Source organism: Sebastes umbrosus, chromosome 10, assembly GCF_015220745.1.
Source record: "Sebastes umbrosus isolate fSebUmb1 chromosome 10, fSebUmb1.pri, whole genome shotgun sequence".
Classification (NCBI taxonomy): Eukaryota; Metazoa; Chordata; class Actinopteri; order Perciformes; family Sebastidae; genus Sebastes; species Sebastes umbrosus.
This window is the reverse complement of record NC_051278.1, coordinates 3,816,786-3,840,951: the sequence shown is the minus strand read 5'-3', so window position 1 is coordinate 3,840,951 and position 24,166 is coordinate 3,816,786. Positions and strand designations below refer to the sequence as shown.

Sequence of the window (24,166 nt, the reverse complement as noted above, 5' to 3'; positions counted from 1 at the left end):
ATCTAAAATGTAGCAGAAGTCTTCAAAAATGGACAAATTAAACTCAAGTAGAGTCCTCAAAATTGTGCCCAATACTAAGTAAATGTACTTCCCACGTCTGACACTGTGAAAAAGCAGTAGTTGTGTACACACTATAAGATAACTCTCACGTATCAGAATCATTAAAAGCAGAGACTTCATGCTGTACACTGATTCTTTGTGACTCCTGTGAAAATACCTTTCTATTCCTTTTCCACTTTCATTCTGGCTGTTGTCTCGAACTGTCAGCTGCAGAGGAAGTGCAAATCTCAGCCTCTTCTTATGTTGTGCTTTCTCACAAAAGAAACCATTTCAGATCCTTTCACTGAGAAGTTGAACTTCTTGGCTTAAGGAAGCATTTCAACTTGCCTTAAAAAACAAAAAGAAAAAAAAAGAAGCCCAGGGTGAAGCCGTTCTCCAGCAGGCCTGCTTTTAATCTGACATGGAGCTGTTCTCCACATGACAGACTCTGGGAACGCAAGGCCTTTAAAAAGAGAAGAAAAAGGATTTCCTTGTACAGTATAAAACCATTTTTATTCACTCTAATGGTTTCACCATTAAATAGGGCTGTCAATTGAATAGAATATTTAATCGTGATTAATTGCACATATTTTTATCTGTTCAAAATGTACCTTAAAGGGAGATTTGTCAAGTATTTAATACTCTTATCAGCATGTGAGTGGGCAAATATGTTGCTTTAAGCAAACGTATGTATATATTTATTATTGGAAATCAATTAACAACACAAAACAATGACAAACATTGTTGTTTGTGATGTCATAATGCCAATGTAGGCACTGACGGACCATTTCTATTGCAGAGTTCAAAGGGTTAAAGACAGTCTGACTTCCTCTTCTATCGTAATCTGTGATGTTTTACGGAAGAGCAATTGGTCAGTTAAAATGAAGTACACTGATGCTTTATTTGTCTTTGTGGAGATGCTCCACTAAAAAGTCTAGATTTTGATAATGTGCCAGTTGTTTATAGGAGATCAGTTCACAGTTTGGCAGGCTGGCCGGAGCAGTTTTATTTGTTCAAGTCATTTGAGAGAGTTAGAAAACTATAACTACCATAAAAAGAACGAGGTGAAGTTTGATGTCTATTTAGTTTCTGTTTCACGGTTAACTTGAAACAAGTGCTTCTCATGAAAGTGTTTAAAATGCAATTCATGAAGTCCATTTATTTATTCTTCTTCAAATCCTCACTGGGGCGCCATAAACGACAATTACTACCTGGGACGACCAATCTTTTTAAATGACAATTTTGGAGAAACAGTATTTACAGTTAAGCCCTCGGCAGCATCCGTATTCCTGTCTGAGAACAGAGGGATGGAAGTTTTTAATTAATCTGAATGCCAGCATCCCTCAGGATACACACACACACACACACACACACACACACAAATACTCACTCATTCTCTTCTACACACACACACACAGACAGACAGACACACCCACACCGGCACAAACCACCACAATGCGACTGTAGCAGGAACATTTAGGCGTGACAGGCGGAGCCACATCAACCTTTGCATAAACGCCTCTCTGAGGCACTTTGTCAAACTAAAAGTGTCTGTAGAGGAGGACGGAGCTTCAGTTCCCGTCGCAGAGCACTACTACACAGTGACGGACCGTACCTTTACATCATCCTAAACACCAGCTGCCCTTCTCAAGCACCAGTGGCTTGATAAAAACCACGTGTCAGCATACTGGGCTAAACAGTTGATTTTGATTATGATCCCAGCTCAGAGGATGTTTTCTAAGGTTGCAAACTGAGACAGATACAGAACGAGAAAGAGACAGAAAGTTTGCAGAGAGCAGAAAGAAAAAATATTTTTCTATCCAAACAAATTATAATAATAAATAATAAATTAATTATTATAGCCGTAAGCATCGATTCTGGGGTTCAATCCAACACAGACCCAGAGATCGTGTTAACCGAATATTTTCCGTTATTGACTGAATTTTTTAAACAATAACAGAAAGTGTTGAGTTAAATGTCTGTGTCTGTGACATATTCTACAGAAACATATACTGAAACTGATGTTGCTGGTATGATGTCAATAAACAGTTAAAAGATCATTTTCACTGACTATCTTTGCTGTGAACCGCGCACGGCACGCGGTGAAAATAGGCGAGACCTCGAATCTCTAGAAGAGACACAACTGACACGCAGCCGTGCCGCACCTGAGCCGCACTGCTCACGCGTCCTGTGTGGCCCGGGCGTTACCGTGTTGGAGTAATGACTTTTCCAAATTCACAATTTTTACCGTTAATTATAGCGGCCCCATCAGGCCGATTAGGGTCGTATTTGTTGAGCAACATTTGCGCACAACTTCCAATCAGTCACCACATGTCTACGATGTACCAACTCACGGGAATTTGCACAAACATTTCTGAAGAAAAATACGAATAAATCAGCACAAAAACAAGTGCTTCAACCACTAAATATGGGAGAAAAATGTCAGATAAAATGTGAATCCCAGTGTGTTTCCATCAGCTACTTCACGATCTGAATATATTGGACAAGTCTTAACAAGATTACACTCTTGCTATTTTATTTACATTTTTTTTTAATGTAAGGGATACCTGCCCAACTCAATGATGCAGTTATGTAGCATCCTGGAGCACCAGGTGATCTGATGCTGCTGCTTGTTTAATTCTGTATTTATTCCAGTCTTTCTGCACAGTGGGAGCCGGTAACAGTAAATCACAGCAACACACCGGGTGCTTTGCCTCCAGTAGGTGAAGCAGAATCAGGTACCACATCATTGTTTATTTAAATATCCTATTAGCCTTCATTGTATATTCTCTTAACCTTCGGACAAACTTTTAAACCGTCTGTACTTTTCACTCTTTTTTTTTTTTTAAATAATTTCTGATATTTCCACTCACGTGTTTAATGCATAAGTTGAAAAAAACTGCATTAAAGCAGGTGGATGGAAACGTAGTGAAATGAGAGAGAGAAAAGAGCAGCGAGACGGTGTGTGTTGCCCCTCAGCTTTTAGTCAGAACACACAGTTCAGCATGATTCAACCTCACCACCCTATTGATGTAATCCCCCCTTCAGCAAGACTCCCAGCACACAATCTGTGTGTTTGCCAGCGAGTGTGCATTCCTGTGTTTGCTCCTTTGCTCTGTTGTGCATGCAAAAACATGGTGCACGTCTCTGTGTGTGTGTGTGTGTGTGTTTATATTTGACAGTGAAAAATGTTCAGGTCTTTGCAGTCCAGCAGAATAATCTATTAGTATGCCACATGCGTGGTGTGTGCACACTCTAGGCTCATATGTACACCAAAATTGAAAGAATGCGGTGAATTGCTAAATAATGACCAAATTCATTCACAAAGACAACTTTTCATCAGGCTGTGATGCAAAATGAAATATTTCCCCTCGCACCATCACGGCCTGCAATAAGCTGTTTTTGGCCATAAAACTAATGTAGCAGTCACAGACATCGGCTGCCCTCTAAAATGGAAATTCATAAAGCAAAATGGCACAGTGGGAATATCAAAATATGACATATCCTCTGCTTCTTCAACCCCACCAACCCCCACCCACTTCCACCCCTCCTCTCTTCTCCAGGGTTTTCAACAGAGAGCACATCTGCTGTAGAAACTCTTCTGAAGGACATGTCAACCCTCCCTGACACAGCTGACTGGGCAGACAGACAGACGGACGGCCGGGCCAACAGTCCGACACCTCTCTCAGATGGTCCGAAGGGACCCGGAATCTATAACTGGCTTCATCTGATACCAAGGAGGCTAAAATCAGTGTCAACAGATCCAAGGAGAGCTCACATTACGAGTCTCATATGGAGCAGATGTCTTAAACTCTCCAGCAATCACACCTTCATTTCAAATGTTGCTATAAACTACAAGACCACCTGAATGTGATTCAGATGTGGTCTACTCCGTCAAAACCAACTACAGGAAACAACCCCAAAAGTTGGTTTTCTGGGTATAAACTAGGGGTGGGAAAAAAAAAGATTTTGAAATTGATTTTTTAATGCCATTTTATTGTTGTAGTCTGAGTAACGTGACGTCATATCCGTTCCTTATCCGTCAACCAAAACAAACCTCAGCGAGCCAAAACTAGAAAGCAGAAAACGTCGAAGGGTCTGCGTGGATACGACCTGCACCCTCACATGTTAAATCCAGCGTGGTAAACACTACACATCCAGTAAAGGATGGAAACACTTTGGGTTTCACACATTGACAGGAAAAGCAGAGCTAGACATCACGGCTAAAGCTGCATGCTAACTCTGTCACGGACAGGAAACGTTATCGTATCGCGGTAACGTTGCGGTTGAGCCGGCTGTCGCTCTCATCTCCGTGGTCAAATGGGCCGACGCTACGACTGTAGAGCACCCATATACTGACATTTATGTTAAATGCATTCAAACATATATCAGCCAATAATGGGAAATGTATATCATTATATGTATTATTCCGATAATGAAATTATAGCTGATAACTTATTGGCTGATAATACAAAGCCAAATTGGTTTCATCGACTTAACGAGCACCATCGACAGTAGGTGGCCGAATAAACACAGAGAAGAAGAACAACAACAACAAGCGCAGCACGCTGACTAAAGAGCCAAACATGTTGTCACCGGTGTGGATGTTTGTCACAGTTTCAGAGGAAGACAACACAATTGCAATTTGCAATACAAGTTTTTTGATTAAATTTAAAAGAAACTGAACATTTGACGAGCCTGATCTGTTTTTGTTGTGTTAACAATAGTGATGTCAGTTAGATTTCGTTAGATCAGAGGTGCAGGATATTAAATCATCCATCTTTGCTCACTGCATCTTAGCCTTCTTTACCCTCAAGTATAAACTACAGGTTATGAACTTCTTTTTAAAATACAAAAATGTGGAATTATTGGTTGTGTTATCGGCCATGAGAAGCAGGTGATTATCAGTTATCAGAATCAGCTGAAAAAAATCCAAAATGTGCATCCCTAAAACCAACTACAGAAAACAACCAAAAAGGGTGTTTTTGTGGGTATAAACAGGCAGATGATATTTTATATATATATGTTTGTTCACGCTTGGAAAATCCTGCAAAAACAAAATTAGCCTACCAGCAAACCAGAGTGTGTTCTCATGCTCAAATTCAGCGGTTTCTACATGTGATATAAATTACTCTGAAAGCCAAAAAACATACATTATGACAGAGTACTGATACAGTACGTTTGAGACGCCACTCTGAAGCAACAGGAACGAGCATCAGTTGTTTGTTTTGAAATCTGCAACCTCTTGAGATGGTAGATAAATCACCAACCAGCTGTTTGTGATATGTGTCCAGTAATTGTGCAACTTTTTGCTCCTACTAAAGAAAACCAGCTGCAGGTGTGTAGTCAAAGAACAAGTTCAGCTGCAGATGAAATCTGACATGCAATCTGTATTCGCTCAAGAAAACAATCATGCACGATCAAACACACACAGACACAGCTCTATTTCGTTACCCAGTATGGCCCAATTGGGATGAGCTCTCCTGTTTCTACTGGGATCCTGAAGGTCCGTGGAGGAGGGGCTCCCTCGGCCCAGAGCGGACTCTCTGCCCTGGGCGCCCCTCCTGCCTGGAGCCGAAGTGGCGGAGCTGCTCCAAGGTTCCCCACCCTCTGCAAGAGATGCGCTTCATTCAGGACCACCAACCAACAGCCATCAGTGGGGGCAGCAGGGTTCACAAAGGTCACAGGGAGGTCAAGACTCCAAATGATAAAAAAAGGGGATACTCACAGGTCAAAAGGGGGAAAAGGTCAAACAAGAACCGGAAAGAGAGCATTCAGATCATTCAGCTGACGGGCAGAAGTCACATTCTGGGTGTTCTTCCAGGTAAGGTAAAAAGCACAAGGGGCACACGGGGGCAAGGTGTGTGAGGAGGCCTGAGGTTCAAAAAAGGAATAAGACCAGTTTAGTGTGCCAAGGAAGAGAAGAAGGAAAGAGGAGCCGGTAACATCGCTGAGGGAGTATAGTTCTTATCTGCAGCAGACACTGGAAGAAGAAGCTCTAAGATCTTGTATTAAATATATAAAGTATATAAGTGTCAATCAAGGAAATCACAGGATCATCGCTCCACAACTGGCATCTTTCCACATCAGAGAAGCCCAGCCGCAACAACAGAACAGTTTGGGTGGTGTTTACCTAGATTACCCATTGACAAACTGCACAACCGGTGGTGAGAGATCGCTGTTTAGCCCACTTATGTGTGAAGAGAGTGTACACACAACCAAATCGATTGAACAGTCACGCTAGCCTCACATGAAAACAAGCCCAGAATAGAAGCATCTGAAGCTGCCTGGCAAATTGGGGGCACGCAGTTATAGATTTTTAGTTAGGAGGATTTGTGGATGGTTGTGGATGAAACAAATGCAAATTTATGTATCAATGCCCTCATTTAACATCTCTGAGAGCAAAGACTGGCACGGAACAAGAGCTCAGCTGGATGCTGTTTGTGCATGTGTGCGTGTGGGTTTTTTTTGCGGTGCCAGCGGGTGCTCGCGTTCTCGCACACGTGTGGGTGCGTGTGCGCTCTCGGCTGCGGGTTGCGTGCGTGTAAAAAGGTCGTGTTTGCTTTTCAGGGATGCTGCTGCGCTGTGATCAAAAGAAGAGGCACAAAGGGAGAAGGCAGAGAAAAAAGGGGTAAAGCTATTATTCTCCAAAGAGAGGCGTTTGTTAGTTAGAGATGCTGCTTTAATCAGACGCACTGTGGCTTGCTGATAAACATGAACACGGGGGGATGGAGCGGAAACTCCAATCGACCAGTAGGGACCTTCAAAGTGTGCTGAGAAGGAAAAGAAAATGTACTACTAAGGAAGCAAGAAAGTTCTGTAGAAAGAGCAATAGATTCCCTGGAAAAGAGGTGCTTACATTTTCCTGAAAACACATGAAGAAGGAAGCTGGCCAGACCGCGGAGAAGCTGATGACCACAAGGATCGCGGGTCTCAGAGGGTTAATGACACACGTAATAACTACCACATCCCTACATAATCAAGAAATGCAGGCTAGTTGCCCAAGCAATCACAATAAACTAAGACCCAATGGAGCAAGTATATAAAACTAAGTCCTGAAAACACATTTATTTTTAGTTATTTATTCATTTCATATGGTCATAAAAACAAAGCCTTAGCTTTTACGACTCTGCAAGTTAAGTGTTTTGCGTTGCATCAGAAACAACCAGATGTGACAAAAACACCACGCTACATGGCAGCGCATTGTTGGGACAGTTTTTTAACCACATGCATGAGTAAATTCACCACATGCGCTGAATTAACAGCCTTGGCTTGTAGAGTGTGTTGCTACATACGCTTCCTTCATAAAGACAAAGAAAAAATAACTATTGCAGAACTACTACTTCTATGCTAATACCGTCTCTGTTGTGGGACAACGAGACTCGGGCAAAAGAGGTCAACCAGTGAAACTGTCTGAGACATTTCAACCATTTTAAGCAGTGGAAGAAGCATAACTTTACAAATCCACTTCTGTAACAGACTGAAACAGTATAGCTCAGACCAGCCCGGCTTCCTTTGGTAAAGGATGAAATTCTATTAAGACACAACGGCACAAGTGAAAGCCCTGATGGCCGGAGCCGAGGCGAGTTAATCCTGCGAGTTGACTGGGTGCAGCTGAGGGCTTAGAGCGGCGGCTTAACACAAGGCCGCGGCTTTGGCGCACCTGCCAGCGGTCAGTCACGCCTCAGCCGGCCGAGACAACGTGATTATAGCACGTCGTAATTAACTACACTGTACTGAAGCAAATGGTCTCTTCACTGTCGATTCTGATGTAGTTATTTGCCACGTTTAAATGCATTCAAAAGATTTAAGCATGTAAAATGTAACAGGCTGAGGCAGAACTTTAACGCAGTGGAAGCATTGATTTGGTGGTTTTCAGGTCAAAAGATGGCTACACATCCTTGTTAAAACTGGGCAAAATTTGGTCAAAAGTATTACAGTATAATAAGTAGTGAAAATAAGAATCGTTGTGTTTTCGTAACCATAGAATGAGCCGTTTATATCTACATACGGAACCAAACACTGGCTCTGGAGAGGGACATTCACGTTTTTGCGTCGGCCATCGTAGTTCCGCTAGAAACCGCCAGATCCTACACACTGCACGTTTAAATGACTAGATTTAAATGTGAAAAAGGTCTTAATTAAATGTTGCATTATAGTCACTGAAACACTGCTGAAAGAATAGTTACTAAGGCGGTCAATCAATTCAAATATTTAATTGCGATTAATCCCAGTATTGTCCATAGTTAATCATGATTAATCACAAATTAATCAGCTTTATGCAAATGTATGTACATATTTATTACTGGAAACCAATTAACAACACAAAACAATGACAGATATTGTCCAGAAACCCTCACAGGTACTGCATTTAGCATAAAACAATATGCTCCAATCATAACATGGCAAACTGCAGCCCAACAGGCAACAACAGCTGTCAGTGTGTCAGTGTGCTGACTTGACTATGACTTGCCCCAAACTGCATGTGATTATCATAAAGTGGGCATGTCTGTAAAGGGGAGACTCGTGGGTACCCATAGAACCCATTTACATTCACACATCTGGAGGTCAGAGGTCAAGGTGACCCTTTTGAAAATGGCCATGACAGTTTTTCCTCGCCAAAATGTAGCGTACATTTGGAGCGTTACTGAGCTACATTTGGTTGTTTCGATGTCTAGATTAGAAATAACCAGTTTCATTCTGCCCAGGTTTACACTGCATAAAAGAAATGAAAAAAAGAAACCCCATGAAAGAGGATTTGACTGTTATGTCTCTAATGTATATTCATTCTTTTCCTGCGAGTCTCTCCTGACCGCGTGTGGACACGTATTTGTGTATAACAGTGTCTGCGTAGGTGTCTACAACTGTGTATGTGAAAAGTTAATTGTCCATATTTGCATGCAGTATAAAGCAGCGGCGGGAGTCAGACCTGGCACATGCTCCCTCCCGCTGATTCGAGCTGTCAACCGCATTTATTAACTATGATGAATCACCCCTCCACTTCACATCCAATCAAAGGCCTCTCAGAGGGACTCAAATCTGGTCGCCTTTAACTAAATGATTTTCTTGGCCCACGGCGCGCCAGCCAGTGATTGGACTGGCAACCTGATGATATGGCTGCTGTTAGAATTATTCTGCCAATGACCCCCAGCTGGATCAGTCATTTCTGAAACAGTGAGGTGAATTAAGTGGCCAGCTGACATGTAGCTGCATGGAGACGGAGGATTTTTAAAAGGCAATGAGGAAATATCCAAATAAAGAGTTGTACAGTCAGTGACACATGGGATGTAGAGGTGTGCTCTTGACCTTGCCTTCGGGATCTGGATTAAATCTGAACTAGGTTCAGTCCTTGCTGCATAATACAGTACATCTTACAATGCAAGCTGACAGCTACCACTGAATCAGAATAATCTGTATTCCACAATGTGGAGGGATTTTCCTTAAGCCTTGCCTTTCCTCCAAAACAACTTCAATCTATCTATATTTAACTAAAACACACCCATGCATATCTGGGTATCTCTGCCTGTAGTTCACATTACTGCACACGTCGTGCTAAAAATCAACTGTACAGAGATGAGACAAGGTCAGTGAAAACACGAATCCCCAGCAGGCCTCGTCTTCCTCCCAGAACACGGGAGCAAAGCTCCGTCTGGAACCGTACACCTCAGACCTCGCTGAAGGATGAAGCTTTTGATCCCGGCCTGAACGGAAGAGCTTGGGCGGAAAAGAAGGAGGGAACGGGTGGGCGGGGGGGGAGAGAGAGAAATCAATAGATTCTTGTAGACACAGCCTCAAGTTTCCAATCTAACACAGCGCCGTATTGATTAGGCTTCATAGGAGACAGGGCACAGGGACGGTGATGTCGGCAGTGGATTTGGGAGTCTTTAACAAAACAAACTCCAGTGCAGGGGACGGGACGGGACGAGGAGATCTATCGGGACAGTTAGTCTTTCTAATGCAAGCAGACGACATACTGCAGATGAGGACTCGCATGATGGATGGATGGATGCAGCACAAGGATGCGTACCAGAAACCTGTCATGTCAGTGTACTACAGACAACTTCAAGAGTTAAAAAACAACTTAGCTGCCCCCTTTCACCGGCTTCTTCTCTACTTAGACTAAGCTGCATTTGAGCTTTAATGACAAGGCCGCGGTGCACATGAATTCTTGAGTTATGGCCCAAAATGTGAGGTTACAGTGACCTTTCACCATCAAAATTGAATCAGTTCATCCTCGTGTCCAAGGGGGTGTTTTTGCCAAATTGGAAGAAATTCACTCAAGGCGTTCCTGAGATATCGCTTTCACAATAACGGACCGGGCGGACAGATAACCCAAAAAACTAAAAACTGGTTGCGCTATAGAGTAAAATGTCAAGGGATCCCCAAAGTCATCATAATTAATCCTCAGGAGACTGGGAATGTCTGTACCAAAAGCAGTGGCAATATCTGTGGAGATATTCCAATCTGGACTGAAGTGTTGGACCGACAGACAGACATTTCTTAGACTGCTAGCATCGTTGAAAGCTGTTTGGAAAAATCCGACATCCAATCTAAGTTAAAGTTTCTGTGAGTCAGATTAGACTGAGATCCGTTCTGTGATTGACATGCAGACAAAAGCAAAGCATCTCTTTTAAATGAGATGACATTGTCTTCAGGGAACTGAGTCATTTAGCTAACGAAGGTGAGGGAGTAGCTTTCTGGAAAATGATGCAAAAGGGTTTATAAGTGCGTTGGTGATGTCACGGTGAGGTGCATGACTACAACACCAAACCAGGAAACTCGTGACTTCATCAGCTGCTTGTTCCCAGAAGTGAGCTGTCTTGAGACTTAAGTGGTGATGGGAGAAATAATAATGACTACAACTTAGCAAAAATGGTGAGAAAATAGGAAAATAGTCTGGTGTGCTGTGAGCAAGAACTACTTTCTTACTGAGACGTTACTGTCCCTTGAGAGTAAGATTTGGAGTTTGCCTGAAAGCACATCTCTAATAATCAGAGTGTACCTGCTGCCTTCAATGTGTGCTCTTTACTGTCTGTAAATCATCTGTATGTTGGTGTAAACCATCAGTTGTGCAGGGTATCTTTGTAGGATTTAACAATCTTAAAAGGTAACTTTGGTATTTTCCAACCCAGACCCTATTCTCCCATTTGTTTTGTGTCCAACTGATTAATAGCAACAACACTTTCTGAAATTGGTCCAGGATTGAAGGAGAGCGCTGTGGACGGCAGCTGCTCAGCTGGCACCGTCCTTTACATCCACTAAAAGTGCTTGTTTCTGCCATGACGGGCTCTGATTGTTATTGTAAATGTCTGACATTATGAAAAGAGTCTCGTTCAAGGAGAAGTCTCGTTCTGAAATCTGGCGAGGTGACGTGTTGCCGGAAGACAACGGTAGAACAGTGGAATACATCCATGGTGGAAAGGGCTTAGTGTGATCTAAAAGACTTTCAATGTCGTTGCTGAGTATTTAGATGATTTCAACAATGTGGATGAGGTCTTTGAATTCCTATTTATTTGAGCCAGAGTATACGGATATTCAGATTTCACAACGAGACTTCTCCTTGAGCGGGACTTGTACACAATAACAAACAGAGCGGATCAAGAGAAAGGTAAGTAAAAGGTTTTATTTCTCTGTAGGGTTCTTCCATAATGTTGTGAAACATTTATAATAACCATCTGAGCCTGTCAGCGTAAAAAACAAGCACTTTTAGTGGACGTCACGCTGCGCAATTTCCCTCGCAGCTCGTTTAGCAGCTGCTGGTTACAGCGTTCTCCCTCCATACAGGACCAATTTAAAAGTGCTGTCCCCATTAGTCATTTAGACACAAACACATGGGGAAATAGGGTCCAGGTTGAAAAAAATACCAAAGTTACCCTTTAAGGTCTGGAAGGACTGATCATGTCTGGCCAATCCCTGATCTGTTTAATAAGGTCAGGATCAGTGCCAATCCCGATCCGGTGCATCACATTTGGTACATCACGGGGCTAAAGGCTGAAACGCCCCCTCCTTCAACAACTTCTGTAAAGTAAATCTGCTTGGTGCCAAACAGTGTAGGTCTGTTTATATCCGGAGCAACTCCCAGCTATAAATGCATCTGACTGAATCAGCGTGAAGCACAAAAAAGGAGCAAGTGTGTTCAGTCAACCAACTCTGGATAAATAAAGGCAGAAAAATAAAGTTAAGAGAACAGACGGGATTCTCTCTCTCTCTCTCTCTCTCTCTCTCTCTCTCTCTCTCTCTCTCTCTCTCTCTCTCTCTCTCTCTCTCTCTCTCTCTCTCTCTCTCTCTCTTCAACAGATACAGCACAATAAATTATGTTTCTAGCTCCCTCTGCATTCCCTCCCTGACTCTATCTCGCTCTCACATAAACACACAGATGCAGGCATACACACACGAACACAAGCGGGGAAAGAGATAGCGGTTATCTCGAAACATTGGCAGCTCATAATGAGAGTGACTTCCTCTGCAGCCAGTGGTTGAGTGGTGCTGACAGCCTCTCAGCCCTGCGTGTCAGCACACGGGGATTTGAAGCGCTGCCTCGGCTTTGACAGCCGGGCCACGCACTTACAGATGTTTTCACACTCGCAACGCACGCACACATCGCTGCAACTGCGCTTCAAGGTTGACTTCAGTTGTAGGAGGGAAGAGGACAAGATGTGTTTGAAGTCTTGACACAATATTGAGCTTTGGTGTATTGGGGCTTATGAGTGGTGAGTGGGTGATATACAGAGAGCTGCTGTAGCAGCCAACTGGGAGGAGGACGGAGCTTAAGGAGAGAGTTTAAGCCAAGCAGACACCAATACACACCGACGGGGAAAAAGAAATTCATTACAAGCCAGAGAACAGTTTGTGATTACTGCATAGCCGTGTATAGGAAATCTGAAACATGCACAAGTTGGAGATAAATAGCTCAAAACCTGTCTAGTTGCATTTAAGTAAGTTACTGATGCCCTTGACATGTAAGGACAGGGAAAGACACGGAGGAGAAAGGGTTTAGACACATTTAAAAGTTCTGCCTTGTTTACTGCAAAGTTGTAAAGTACAAACAAACGGTGGTTTAAGATAAGTGCTGCCAACCCAAACGCCATATTATCACTTCAAAACTGCCAAACAACTGTAAGAGGTCAGTCCTCAGGCTAGACTGGAAATGGTAGTTGTATAAACTCATCTTTATTCATAGGTCGCAACCCTGGAATCTGTGATGTCCTTATCCGTTTTCACCCACCGCCACCCCGTCATTTAACCACAGCGGCTGTATTTACCTGAAGTCACTGTTGGCTGCTGCCCAGACTGTCGATTACAGTCCGTGTCACTTTTCTCAATTGGCTCACACAATGAAATGGCCTCTTATCTGCAAACAGTGCGATCATGCACCTTAATCTTTGTGGCAATATGCCAAAATATTTTGAGTCACCCATTTCCCAGATTTGTTTTAAGTCAAGCATACCTCAGTTGTGCTTTGGCTCTAAAGATGCAACCCGGTATCACGCCAAAGTGTGTAAGACCCGCCTGTCCACCAGAGAACAGCGTGTCAGTGTCATGTTTTACTTCATAGAAACATGAATATTACAAGCGTGTATGAACGTGCAGTAAACGCAGCAGGCTCGAGCTTAAGGACGTCCTGTCGTCCAGGTGCTGAAAGAAATATGATCGGGGAGGATGAATATTAATTTTGGGACAAGAGTTGAAAGAAAAATACTTGTTACATTACGATGAACAGCGATGAAAATGTTATTATTATTATTAAACCTCCTTGACAACATAAGCACAAACACACGCACACTGTCAGTGCCCAATCCGTCCTGCACGTTAACTAACGTTAGACTGTTTGATGTTAACAGCAATGTTACAGTTAACTCTTGCGAGTTAGTAGCCGACGTTTGCATTTACGGTGAGTGAGCTGATAATAAATCTCTGAAACAGCTTAAATCATGTTACCACTTATTTACCTACGTGCAGCTAGCCGGTCGTTTTTTTTGACCAAATGCTACTTTTTACACACAAAAAAATATTTTAATTTAACTTAGCTGCATTGTTAACATAAAAATCAAAGCAGACATGCAAATTATAAACAATAACAAAAAAAACTAAAATTACTTTAAAAAAAAAAGTTTTGGATAAATAATAAAGTTCTGAACAAAAATTAACCACTTTTGATATTTGATTTGTGTTAAAGGTCACTTTGAATAATGAATAACAAAGATTTTAAATCCGGGACGGTTCCGGGAGGATGGTGAAAAAAGTTAGTTGAGAGCCCTGACAAGCAGAGGGCAACAAAACCACTCACTTAGGTTTAGGAAAAACATCATGGTTGGGATTAAAATAAGTACGTTAACTAAGTAAAATCCGTACGGAAACAACGTTATATCAGTAGGGAAAACTCGTCACAAACGTCAGTAATGTAACATGCAAAACAAAACACTGGTCTCGTGGTTGAAAGTCCTGTGTTTGTTGGACCCATCCACCTCCCTTCCCCTCCCACCATCAGCAGTCTCTCTCTCTTTTTCTAGCTCTGAGCGTAGCATATTTAGGCGAATGCATTTACATCGCAGTCAGTACAGACTACATGATGTGAAAATGACACGCCAAAAGCGAGAAGGGCGTTCTTATTACACGCTTTCGCCCTGCACATTATCATGTTATTCACACACCTTTTTGTACGACCGGGCTGAAAAATGAGAGGTCATGAAAATGGTGAGAGCTTTTTTTCTTTTTCTAGATATTCAAAAAAAGAAGGAAGGACAAGAAGTAGCAGATGAAGAGAGAAGAATGGTACCTGGAACAGCCAGTGTTCATGAATACAGTAATACAAAACTACCCGGGCTGTGTATTCATCCATTTCTCCACACCACTTTGATTTTTCCAGCAGCGTGGGCCAAATGGTGTGGCAGTAATTCTAAGTCCACTTGAATCTCAGAATAATGCTCTCTGTTTCTGTGCTGCTCCCTCCTGCATGGATCGCTGACTCATAAACACGGGCAACTGGTGAAGAGCGAGGCAGCCATTTCATCTAAACTCTGCTCTCTGCTTCCTGCTTCCTCTAAGCTTATATGAACTCATGCGGCGCGTTGGAAAATTATTGTTTTTCTGCTCAGCGGGATGAGTACCTGATTTAAAAAGTTAGCATCTCTCTAAGTACAATGAAACGCAATACTGAAAATGCAACACGTGCAATGAGGAAAATCTGTGCAGATTTTGCTTTGCATGTTTTACCGGTTTATGTATGTCATGCATGTTGTCTATGTGCTCCATGTAAAGTGAAACCACTAAAAGGGAAGCAGTGGGTTCACTGGTTCCACAGGCTGCAGAAGAGCTCACTGAGCCCTTTAATGAACTCAAACAGAGACATCACAACAGGTAGAGCTGCTAAATAGAGATCGAGAGAAAAAGATAAAGAAACTGAACAAAAGAGCAATCAACAGCCTGAATTAAAAATGGAAATTGTGAAAAAGAAACAGTGCATATACTTGGTTTTAATCCTCAAACACAGTGAATATTTACTGCCACCACAACTGATGTGTTGAATAAGTTTAAAATATTCCCCGTGTGCAGTTCACGTTCACAGGTTCCACATTTAAAGCTGTCATCACTTCGCCACTAGAAGGAACGCTAGTGGAAGCTATCCACTCCTGCGTCGTCTATTGAATCATCACATCAGTTTACAGGAGGAGAAGAAGGAGGCAGTGTTGTTGGTGCTGCTACACTTCCAGGCAGCAAAGATACGCTGATCAGGACGGACAAGATGGCATTCGACCTATATTGCTTTTCAAGTCACGTGGGACCCTATGTGGCGAGTCCTTAAAGGCGTTACAGTGCTGACATCACGTCCAGAGGCAACGTATCCTCATACAACGGCTAGTATGATATCTTATGAAAAGTTATTCCTCATTTTCGTTTGTTTTCCTACGAATGTCCAGCAACACATGGCAATTTCCGCTCGTTACTGGCGTTACTTAAGTACGGACAGGAGCCTACGTGACAAATAAATCAACGTTGACTTCTGGTTTCACATGGGACATGAACAGCGGTCTCCTGGTGTTTTTAGACCCACCCATCCAGCCCGACCTCCTCCCTACGCGGCGTTTGTCGCTCTTTATACTCCCTGGTACACGATTACGTGGATTAAATATGAATTGATTTCGTGGAATATATACCAATTACATTACTTTTTGTAGGCTGCCGACACCGACATGATTCTTTCTAAACATGCCTGATAAATCAAAATAACACTTTAACAGGACTTTTTAAAGGACTGTGCAGCAAGTTTTCAAGCCGCAGTATTTCTGTTTTCTTCTCTAAAAGCACTACTGATGAATTAACTACCACAGGCTAGTTACTGTCGCAGTTCACTGCACTATTGCAGGGGGTGAACTCTTGAACTCTTAAACTCTTTGCAATGTGAGCGCCGCATTTTTACACTTTTCTACAAACGTCAGTAGCGTGACGAAGAGCTGAGCGTCTATTCTGCGCTTAGTGCCACACGTTTGGTGTTTTTTTCTGGTCGCCGAGAGTTGAAAAATGTTCATCTTTGGGTAAAACTCCACAATGACAAACTGTCACATCCTACATGTAGCTACAAGTGCTGAACAACAACAACAACAACAGAGGAGAAGTTAACACACATAGACCGACGGGTCCGTCCTCTCTCTCTACGTGCTTCAGCTTTCTCTTCATCAGAGCCAGTACCGACATTTTTACTTCTGTATCATAGCAACCGGATGAAACCAAAGCGTCTCAGCTGAAAACACTTCACGCCTCATTCCCCCTCTGTGTTCTGCATTTAACAATAAAAAAGTATTTAATTATTTTTCTTTTAAAAAGTTGCAAACATACCGCATATTGAGCTGCTGAGTTAATCATTATCACTGCAGGGGAAATTACCCTTACCAAAAACACAAGTATACTTGTCTAATTACTTGTTAAAATATCTCATAACACTTAATATAAGACACAATTGCCTAACAAGTGACATTTCAGTGTTTTTAGACAATGCATCTTGAATATCTTGTTAAGTGAAACAATGCTACTTTAGAGCATTAAAGGCTCATTATGAAACACAACTCTTCCATCAGTGAAATGTAGCTCAAAATTGTTTTTTCCAGCTGATTTCAAGATCTCTTTTTATCTTGAAGGACCTAAATATAACACCTTATTTCAAGAAATCTTACCAAGCGAATTTTCATTTGTTCCATTGGCAGATTTTTTTTACTAATTACAAGAAAAAACGCCTTGTATTCATAGTTTTTTCACTTATTTTTGAAGTGGCCTTCACTGGACTGAACCCCAGCGGTAACGGCACTCTGCCGCCAGTAAAGATCTGAAAATAATTAGCTAAATCAACCCAGTGGAACTGCTGTGTTGAGTGCGTCTACTAGCTTGAATGTTATATTTTTACAGTTCATTATTAAAGCTTTCTATAACGTCTTGTATCCAACATGTGTTATATCATTTATACATGAGCTCTGAGAGCCTTGTCTTTACCGTAATGAAATGGCCCTTTGTTTAAATCTTAATTATTCTTTAATGGTTTTCATAATTCAGCAAAGACAATGCACATTATATCCGCTTTAGCTGCACATACAGTAAATGTTGTGGGGCCAACATGACGCCCTACATCTCGTCTCTCTAATGAAATCAGACTGACGCCTATGGGCGTTTCATGGGAACAGGTGTTCAGGCTACAGCAGTGTGTGTTTGAGCGTCTGTGCATCTGTGCGCTGTACGTATGGGTGTCACTAGAGATTAGTCCCTTCAGCCAGAGACGTGGGGGTCGATTATGGAATTACAGGATCATGGTGGCTGCCTATTGTTCCTATAGCCTGGGATCACTGAGTCGCACTGAGACAAACATGAGAGCCTCCTGAAATAGGGGCCCGACCACAGACCGCTTACTCGGATCAGAAGTCTGAGGACTTGAGAGCGTTCCGCATATGAACTAGAATAAAAGTTTGCATTAATATTTCATCTTTCAGCATGAAATTGAAGGTATGTATGGTCAGAGGAAATGTACTGAGACCTCTTATCGAAAGACAATGAGGGTTCGAATCCGACCTCCGACCTCGCCCCCTCTCTCTCACTCTCCCTTTCTAAACTGTTCACTGTCGTATCAATAAAGGCTTGAAAATGCAAAACAAATTATCTAAAAAAAAAAGAAAAGAAAAAGGTCATGAGAAAAGCAAATAAATTGGCCCTTGTACACTAATATCACTCCTCCCTCCAATATAAAGTTCTGTGCAAAACAAGACCTGAATTTGCATATTTATCTTTCTCAAATATTTATTTTTTATTGAGCGGTTATATTTCTACGACGCCATATTAGGACCATTGTAGGTAAAACAATTAAACTACTTACAGAGCCGGGGGAGGGGGTTAATATTCAGAGAAAAACTTCCAAGATTAAAGTCGTATATATATGAGAAAAAACATGGATATTCTCTGAGATTAAAGTGGCAAATTTATGAGAAAAAAAATCACAAATTTACAAGATTATAAATTTAAAAAATGTACTAGTAAAAAATTTGGAAAAATACGCCAGCCGCCGTCTGAATTTCGTTGCTCCTACAGCAGGGTTATTATGATAAAAATGGCCTCTGTGCGAGGCGAAGGTCCTGAAAGATACATATTAGGGCTGTCAAAGTTGACGCGATAACGCAAATTTGTTTTAATGCCACTAATTTCTTTAACGCATTAACGCAACTTGCGATTTGTAGATTGTAGCGGGCTCAGTTTTAAAGCTAGAGTGAAGATACTGGCATCACATGAAACTACAAAAACCTAAGGAATCCATTGGTAATGCATTGTACATTTTAGCGAGGAAAAACTGTCATGTCCATTTTCAAAGGGGTCCCTTGACCTCTGACCTCCAGATGTGTGAATGTAAATGGGTTCTCTGGGTACCCACGAGTCTCCCCTTTACAGACATGCCCACTTTATGATAATCACATGCAGTTTGGGGCAAGTCAAAGTCAAGTCAGCACACTGACACACTGACAGCTGTTGTTGCCTGTTGGGCTGCAGTTTGCCATGTTATGATTTGAGCATATTGTTTTATGCTAAATGCAGTACCTGTGAGGGTTTCTGGACAATATCTGTCATTGTTTTGTGTTGTTAATTTGATTTACAGTAATAAATATATACATACATTTGCATAAAGCAGCATATTTGCCCACTCCCATGTTGATAAAAGTATTAAATACTTGACAAATCTCCCTTTAAGGTACATTTTGAACATAAAAAAAAATGTGCGATTAATTTGTTATTCAACATTTTAATCGACTGACAGCCCTAATACATATATATGTTTTCTATCATGTTCTTTCTCTATTATTTCTTGGCATATTACCCCCCTCCCCAGGCTCTGTAATTATGTTTGTTTTACCTATAATAGCCCTAATACGCCGTCGTATAGTTCACATACATTTCACTTGAGCATTCAACACTCATTTGCATGGTTCACATTGTGCATGCAGCGTTGGAGTCATTAGGAAATTAAATAAAGTAAGGCACAGAGGTGATATCTATAAATTTGCATAATTTAAAAACGAGAATCCCCAGAGAGCACTTTACATATTGGTCCCCTTTTCAAACTCTGTATGTTTTTCTGTAAATGTCTAGTTCTCTGCTCAGTTCAGCGTGCCGCGCCGTAGAAGTGACACGTACGGGGCTGTCTGAGTGATCAAAAACAAGCTCTGAGCTCTAATCATTTCTGCCTCGATCCCTCTCCTGTCACCTTGCCCTTTCATTTCCAGAGAAAGAGCAGCGGAGGCAGAGTGATCTCATGCTTTCTGTTTCTGTGCTCCCCGTCCTCTTAGCCTCACCCTGCCATTCACTGATTAACCCTGCAGCCTTCTGCTCTCACCTCTCCATCCACAGCTCCGGCTCTACAATTCTCCTCTAATGATCACATGCTATTCTCCTTCTAGCTTCGTCCCCCTTCTGCTTTGTCTTATATACTTATCGCCACTTCACTGGCCCATCTCTTTCCAACATATCACTCCTCGTCATGCACTCCATAACTGCACTCTAATGACAGACCCAGGCTGATCTGATGCTATGACAAAAGAGAGAGATATGCAAAGGTGTCAATCATCATTAACAGACATTTGGACAAGCACTGAAACTAGTCGATCAGCCCGATGGTTCAGGACCTCCCAAAGGGTCCCAAGATAAATCCGAGGGGTCACAATATGATTAAGAAAAGAAAGATTTATTGTTACACAATATTATGTTCATTTTTTCTGACTTTTCTAGGGCTGTCCTTGACCAAAGAAATTCTTATTCAACAAACGCTCATAAGATTTTTTTTGACAAATCGATTAGCTGATTTAATCGGTAGATCTCCACAAAGAATCACACAAAAGCACCACTTTGAATCTTGTGTTTACCAGAGATGTGCTCACAAGTTTCCTGGAAATAAATCATTCAGCATGAAAAAAAGCATAAAAAATGACTAAACGACTAAAGAAATCTTAGTCGGCTATACGACCAAAATGACCGATCAGTCGACAAATCAACTAATGCCCGACAGTTTTGGAGATCCCCGACAAAAAGCCCCAGATCAGAGGCAAATCGGTGCTTGAGCGTCATGTGAGAACTGCTCGCCGATGCTTGCCGATGCCTCGCAGACACATTCCAGATATCTAGCATGCTAAATATCTGGACCTATCGGGGACCCTGGCCACGAGCTACAGCCAATGAGAGCGTGAGACACGGGTTGAGGGGTAACATGGGGGAGGAGGGGTCGCCTGTAACAACAGGAACTTACTGTATGTGTTGCAACACATGTGTTGAAACACAGAGCAAAGTTGTTGTTGCACCAACAGGAATAAATAGTAAAAAGATTGTGGAAACAGACTATTTTGCAAACACATTTGCCAACAGCAACATCAGCAAATGTGTCTCTCGTATGGTATCACGTCATTTAATGTGTATTTCTCGCGTGTTTTGGTGACAAAATGTAGTTTGGAGACCTCATCGGGGGTTTACTCCTGGTGAAAGGTCTTGTAGTGTGTGACCTCCTGTCTCCGGTCAGTCATGTAGTGTGAAAACCACAACGACTAAAGATGATTAAAGACTCCCGATTACAAGACAACAAGTGGTGTAGCGTGAACTTGGCTTAAGATCGCTCATCTCTAACCCTGTAATGAGGGGTCACATGTGGATATTTCTTCATTCAAAGTGGTCACAAGCCAAAAAGGTTGGAAACTGAAGAACTGAAATCGATTGAAAATGAAAACAACAACTCGTCATTTAGAAACAAATGTTTCTCAACTACTCAATTGTGACAGATTTCCTGTTTTATATTATTATAAATTGAATGTTTTTGGATTTTGAACTGTTGTTCAGACCAAACAAGCAATCTGAAGACGTCAGCTTGGGCTCTGGGAATTAATGAAGTGATAAAAAAAATTACCAAAAGATTAATTAATAATGAAATAAATACAACCCTTCTCTCCATAACTGTCCTTTAATGACAGACTCTCAGAGGTTGATCTGATGTCTGCCGCTCACAGAGAGAGATATACTGCATATGTAAAGCCATCAATCAACATGAAGAGGTATGTGGACATGAAATAAGGAGGTCCTTCCTTCACTATAAGAATGACACCATAAATCTGTCTGTTCTCTCTCCAGGATCCTACAGCTCCGACCGTCGATAGATGTCACCTGCCTGAGACGTGAACTATGATCCTGCGCTACACATGCGTCAGCACTGATGGCCTGGGGGGTGTCTCGTCCTTCCTGAGACCGGCTGCCATATTAAGGGCCGGAGACATATATAGTGAGACGACATGGTGGGTTTCTCCTTTGAAAAGTTTTCTATTGAAAGTCGGAAGAGGAAAGAACAGGCCAAAGGCAAATTGGTCATGAAGTCAGTACTCAGGCCAAGATTTTGTTTATCTGCATCTCACCACCCACATTATGATCTCACAGAAACATCGGTTTAGGGGCAAATCAGCCTATTGTGAGATCCAAATGACAGAGGAAACAGAAAGAAAAAGACTCCTCTCTATCAAAAGAGGTCATAATATCAGCCTTGTTCTGGCGTCTGTTTGATTTGACACACCACTCATCACCTGCAGCGTGATAATGAAAATGTGAGCGGCTACATGATTGCGCCACTTTCATAGATCAGGCTCTCAAATAGCAACAACTGTCTCAACGGTGAAGAAGGGAATAACATCGCCATCTAGAGGCTCTTGTCAGCATCGCTCCTGCACACACACAGAAAGATGCTCTCCCACGTAACTCACACTCACTCTTTTCAACAAGTGGATTCAAGCAGGAGGAAGCTGTCCACAATCACAGTGAAATAACACCAGCGACAACAGAGCCCTCCCTCTCTCTCTCTATCTCTCTCTCTCTCTCTCTCTCTCTCTCTACATCTGAAGCATTTATCCACTGCTTGATGAGACTCAGAACTATAGCTCCCCATGCAAGGTCACTTCCAGCCGGCATGCAATATCGCTGGGGCGAGAACAAGCGGAGAGAAAGACAGAGAGCGGAGAGGATGAGGGAGGATAAATACTTGACACACAGATAACCCTCGGAGAGAGCATGCACAGCGTGGAGCTTAACCGTATCTCAACTGAGATGGGTGACCAATGAAACAACGAAAATAAAAATACATGGAGTGAGAAGCCTCCATAGGACAGATTTGTTTCATTCTTACCGATGATGGGAGCCAGGCGGAAAATGTCAGAGAGACGGCTGTTCATGGTTTCATACGGAGAGTCCTCCAAGAAGTCATTACCTGTGAGGAAGATGAGCAGATGTTATAGATAGATAGATAGATAGATAGATAGATAGATAGATAGACAGATAGATAATGCCAGAATCGATATAGTTGCTTCATTTGAGTCTATGTGGAGGTCGAAAGAAGTAACCGCTTTTATTGTTGTAGTCTGAGTAACGTGACGTCATATCCGTTCCGTATCCGTCAACCAAAACAAACCGGAGCGAGCCGAAACGAGAAAGTAGAAAACGTTGGAGGGTCGTCGTGGTTACGACCTGCACCCTCACATGTTAAATCCAGCGTGGTAAACACTACACATCCAGTAAAGGATCTAAACACTTTGGGTTTCACACATTGACAGGAAAAGCAGAGCTAGACATCACGGCTAAAGCTGCATGCTAACTCTGTCACAGAGAGGAAACGTTATCGTATCGCGGTAACGTGGCGGTCGAGCCGGCCGTCGCTCTCATCTCCGTGGTCAAATGGGCCGACGCTACGACTGTAGAGCACCCATATACTGACATTTATGTTAAATGCATTCAAACGGCCCCGATGGAGCTGACCATGGATGGATAAAGAGAACGGAGCTGACGGGAGAGCTAGAGACCACATTGGAGAAGTTAGAGGAAGTAGACACATGGGCTACGTCCGGTTTTCAAAATAAGGTGTTAACAAAAGGAACTGTATATACAAAATACATATATGGAAATACGATTGATTGGATTATATTCACCAGAAGTATTAAACATTACATGTCCCTTATAAATTAAAAAGAAAATACCACTAATTAGTGAGGGAGATGTATTAATAAATCCTGACAATGATCCTGATATATTTGACTTCAGGACATCTCTGACTATATAAATGCTGAAAATCAAACATTTTTCAGTATTAATTTAGAGATTTTCCAAAGTAAAAGTCCCTAGAAGTGTATGATTCAACTTTTTCCCATGGTCTAGTGTTAAAAAGAGTTAACAAAAATCGCAATAAATCATAATATCGAATCGCAATACTTAAAAATCACATTACATATCGAAACGGCACCCAAGTATCGTGGTAGTAATCGGTAGATCCAGTAGGTGTATAGTCCCAGTCCTAATAGATAAATGGATAGATGGATAGATAGAAAGATGGATTTGTTTTGAACCCCCCTCCAGTTTTGTTTATCATCTTTCACCCCTCACACTGGCCTGCAAGTGACATGCGTTATTTGGGTCAGTCGATATCCACGCTGGCACAGAGCCACACGCTTGATTAGGCAGGTTGGTCAGCTGTGTTGCACAACTGGAAGTCGACTCGCTGGCGATGGGCTGGATGCAGTTTAGGGACTAAAAGCCCCCCCCCCCCCCCTCCATCCTCCCCTGCTATGATCAACACTTAAAGATGGCACTG

At 42.1% G+C, this 24,166-nt stretch overlaps 1 protein-coding gene across 3 annotated transcripts in view; it reads right to left on the bottom strand.

Annotated features, from left to right (window-relative positions):
- The window catches only part of gfra1a (gdnf family receptor alpha 1a), a 124,759-nt gene that overhangs the window by 92,743 nt on the left and 7,850 nt on the right, over window positions 1–24,166 (bottom strand). For 2 of the 3 annotated variants that reach the window (XM_037783033.1, XM_037783032.1), the window contains exons 3-4: window positions 22,712–22,792; window positions 5,494–5,649 (exon numbers count right to left, since the gene is read on the bottom strand). In XM_037783033.1, coding sequence (XP_037638961.1) covers window positions 5,494–5,649; window positions 22,712–22,792 — 237 coding nt within the window. The remainder of the gene's footprint in view (window positions 1–5,493; window positions 5,650–22,711; window positions 22,793–24,166) is intronic. The other variant, XM_037783034.1, reaches the window with a different exon arrangement.